The sequence below is a fragment of the Brachypodium distachyon genome, chromosome 3 (assembly GCF_000005505.3).
Source record: "Brachypodium distachyon strain Bd21 chromosome 3, Brachypodium_distachyon_v3.0, whole genome shotgun sequence".
Classification (NCBI taxonomy): domain Eukaryota; kingdom Viridiplantae; phylum Streptophyta; class Magnoliopsida; order Poales; family Poaceae; genus Brachypodium; species Brachypodium distachyon.
In genome coordinates, this window is record NC_016133.3 from 49,034,981 (window position 1) to 49,039,232 (window position 4,252).

The 4,252-nt window shown below is 44.6% G+C and overlaps 1 protein-coding gene across 3 annotated transcripts; it reads left to right on the top strand.

Moving 5' to 3' along the window:
- Positions 1-2,241, top strand: LOC100829020. Of its 3 annotated transcripts, none has more exons than XM_024460712.1 (3): positions 1-1,243; positions 1,326-1,432; positions 1,585-2,241. In XM_024460712.1, the coding sequence occupies exon 1, from the start codon at positions 107-109 to the stop codon at positions 644-646; it is 540 nt and encodes a 179-aa protein (XP_024316480.1). In that variant the 5' UTR covers positions 1-106; the 3' UTR covers positions 647-1,243; positions 1,326-1,432; positions 1,585-2,241. The 3 variants fall into 3 exon arrangements, with proteins under 3 accessions (XP_024316480.1, XP_010235633.1, XP_010235632.1); XM_010237331.2 differs by having other exon boundaries at positions 1,326-1,820; positions 1,905-2,239; XM_010237330.2 differs by having other exon boundaries at positions 1,326-2,239.
- Positions 2,242-4,252: the final 2,011 nt, after the last annotated feature.

The following is a 4,252-nucleotide window of genomic DNA, read 5'->3' on the forward strand; positions in this document are numbered from 1 at the left end:
ACAGCACCTCACAGGTAACGTGAGGCTGCTACCCGGACACGCCGCCCGAGCCACAGCGTTACCCAGCGGCTCAAACTGCACCGCGCCCACGTCCACCCGCCTCCGAATGCCGCACACAGAAACGACACAGCGTCCACCACGCACGCATCCACGCGCCGGCGCCGGCAGCGGCATCGGCATGAAGAAGAAGAGCTCGGCGGGCGACGACGTGGAGCTGATCAAGGCGGTGGCGCAGGCGTGGTACGCGCACTCAGGCAACCCGCGGCCGTCGTCGCGCGACGTCGACGATGACGGGGCCGGTGGCGGCGCCGGCGCCGGCGCACGCCGCGCACGAGGGTACCGGCCGTCCCGGTTCAAGCTGGAGGCCGCGGCAGCGGCGGCGGCGCAGAGCTCGTCCAGGAGGAGGTCGTGGGACTTCGCGCAGTCGCTGTGGGACACCTACGAGCTCGTCACCGTCGCCAAGAAGATCGAGTCCAGCCTCGCCATCATTGACCAGGCCACGGCGTCGCCGCTGCCGCTGCCGCGTCCCGGCGCCGCCCGTGGGGGAGGAGGCGGAGGAGGGAAGTGGGCGAGGGAGAGCAGGCGTAGCCTGAAGAGCCTCTTCCTGCGGTCCTCGTCCAGGAGGTTCGAGGAATCAAGCAGCTAGCTAGTGCCTAGTGCTCTATCTTTTCTTTCATTAGTCCATATTACCTGAAAAACTTGGGCAGCTTACATTATGATACACATTAGAAACAGTTCCGTGAACCACTGCAAATTTTAGTGAATTCAGGTAGAGAAAGTCATCAACGGAATAGAAATACATATAGCAAAAGCATTCAACAGACACATCGTCTGTCAGAGTTCAACTAGGGTAATGGAGTATGATGTATCTCTAATAAATCCATGCAGTCGGCAATGGCAAGAAAATGAATCATAGTTCTGGCAATCGGGTGATCGCACCGTACGTCCTAATAACGTCAAATCAATGACATAACAAGAGTTTGCAGGTAAAGGAAATAGGTATCATTTGCATTGCAAACACTCCAGGTTCTCAGATAACAGCTGAGCCCCTCTGGTGTCGATGGAGTGCTTATTAAGCACCGTCGGAAGGGTTGATCCTTCTGGCTGTCAAATGCTCGCAAAAAGGAGTCGTTGCTGGCTTCTCTTAGGCGATGGACAAAAGGCCTTAGAAGATGCAAACATATGCAAAAAAATTCTGGCGGAGGCACACCATTGCCGGGAAGAAGCTCTGATGCTGCTAAAGGTGCACGCCAGATTGTACTAATTCTGCTTTTTTATGAGAAAGTTTAAGCTGAATTTTCTACCATTCTAATACTTATTTTCAGGCGATAGGGTCAAGTGTATCTCGGATCCTATGCAGCTTTTGAGACAGATCAGAGGTGATTCGTGGATAGAAAAGAAGAGCGGTAGCAAGCTACCTGTTTGTATTGAAGTAACTCCTTGCAGCTCATCTAAAAATAAAAGACACATTGCAGCTAGGAAACATTACATGTTCTGAACATCTGCAGCTAACAGATATTGATGTTGGTTTCTTTAGCTTCTTTGGTTTTTGTCCCTCGATGAAATCAATCTTCATCTGTACAGGGGCAGAGGTGGAAGTGTCCAGTGTGGCCAGATTGTTCGCTTTATCAGGGGGTCACATTGTTTTGTTCTTTTCGGTAGCCTGTTTTTTCCCCTCGACTGACCAGCATTTGGTCGAGTCTGACCTGAATTTAGGACAGTTGGTAACTGCACTTATTTTGCTCTAGAACCGTAAGTGCTGTGAAAGAAGAGATCGGCATTGAGTTTGGAAGAGCTGCAGATTGCCTCTACTCTTTGTGGTCTGCTATATTCTTGAACTGGTTGATCTGTAAAATCAGTTTGTGTTTTTGCTAAATATTTGTTTTTCTTGGTTTCTCTTGCAGCAAAATGGTCAATTTTGCATATTGTCAAAAGAAAAAAAAGAGAACTCAAATCTGCATATGGACACCAAGCAACATGCTGAAGGAAAGGGTGTCTGTACTTTCTGAGCTTGCTCCTTTGCCTCCACAAGGCATGGACGCCTGGTTAGGATGTGTTGTGTTTAGTCTGTAGTTGTTTAGAGATGATGTGTCGGACTGTCGATAGTTCATCATTTGTTCTCTGAATATCTGGAAACCATCTGTTGTAATGTTCTTGTTTCCTCGTACTTTTGTTTCATTGGACCACTGCACATGAGCAGATTGACATTTTAATTTTAGATGATTTGATGCATGGATTTGATGTATGTGTCTTCTAAGTTTGGTTGCATAGGTCCTCTGTCTGCCACGTGCATGTTTTGTGCTCTGTAGTAATGCACGGGCAACTTACTAGTATGCAGTAGTGAGTCTAAAGGTCAATCTCATACTTCCTCTCTCAAGACACTTATTATGAATCGGAGAGGATTCTAAAAATAAATAAACCGTAGGGAATAGTTTTGTACGGCGTATTTGTTTTCGCTGCTGTAACTGATTCCGCATGTAGAAACCATCGGACTAATTAGGCTATCTCCATTGATAGTTGATAATAATTTCTTATTATCACTCACTGTGTCGTTTCCAAAGGCAACACAATCTCACTCTGGTATGATAAATGGTATGATGGCACATTACATGATCACTATCCTCAGCTTCACTCATTTGCAAAAATCAGGGTATTTGGATCGAACAAGCTAGACAACTCAATGCTGATGATTTATATGACCTATTCTACTTGCCATTCCACCATCGCTGTCATCAGTTCCATACATAACCTAGCTGAGGAACTGAATCACATGGAGGGGGGAGATAATGATCAATGGATTTTTAGTTGGGGTAATAAATTCTCGTCTACCAAGGTATATCATGCTATGGCACGTCATGAATCTGCCCCATGCGCACTATCGGTGGATCTGGAGATCTACATGCTAATCCAAACAAAAATTCTTTTTTTGGTTACTCATTCTCTGCGATGATAATGAAAACGAGACAATGGAGCACATTTTCTTTGCATGTCCATTCAGTCAGAGCTTCCGGTGGAAAATTGGTATGGAATGGAATACTGATCTAGATGTCATTAACATGCTCACAAATTCTGGACTGAACCAGGCTAATAACATCAGTTTCAAAGAAGGTCACCATCCTGGGATGTTGGATTATTTGGAATCATACAAACAAAGTTATATTTGACAATGAAGTCAGGCACATAGATAATGTCCTTTTCAGATTTCTAGAGTATTTTCAGCTTATTAGAATATAGCTAGCCTAGTCTTGAGGAAGGTATGAGTGCCTGGTTAGATACTTTATGAGCTTTTCACTTTTTTTCTCTTGTAAATAGCACCACTGTAAATACCATTCAATCTATGAAAATGACGCGGTAGGGATCTTCCCTACTGTTTTTGTCAAAAAATAAAATAATAATTTCTTATTTTTTTCCTAATATTTTTTCCTTTCTTGACGGACCAACAATTCCCCATGTCATCTTTTTCTTTCTTGGTACCCGTGTAGATGTTTTTACTCACTCCTCCACATTGGCAAGTACATTCTTGGTATCCGTGTAGTTACCGTTGTTGGAATCACTTATGCAACTCGATAAGAACCATTGAGAAACGGTAAGATCACCTTGATAGGAAATAGCTAAACAAATAGTAGGTTTGTATTGTTGAATTTGGTTGGCCTCCCTTACTTTTTTAGCAAGGTAATAATACCAAATTAATACTTCCATGAAAGGGCAGGATTGCTTTGTGAAAATCAACAAAGGGCGCGAGAAGATACCCTTTAATGACCTTCCAGAAACTGATAAAATTCAAACGAAAAGCCATCAAGACCTAGAGATTTGTTATGTTCCATCCGGAGAATCGCTTGACGTACATCTTCCTCCAATAATTTGTCCGTCAAAATGGCATTCTTGGCAGTAGCAATCTCGGAAATGTTATCCCTCCTAGATTCATCAAGTGAAAACTTCATTAAGAGGTCCCAACAACTCCTTAATAAGTAGTAATGTCAGCTTTAACAGCTTCTCCCTCTCCAATGGCGCACCTTATCTTGCTCGATAAAAAAATCCTGCCACTGCTCCACCACCACTGAACCACGCTGTTTTTGAGGCCAAATACGGGTCACCGTGTCATATAAACCTTCGCAATGTGAACTGAGCGTAGGTGGTTATGCTTATGGTGACTTCGATCAAGATCCGCCACCCGCTCAGTCTCTCGGAGGTCATCATATGGGGTGGATGTACGTGAGTGTTTGTGAGCGTTTTATTAAAAAAAAACTATGCG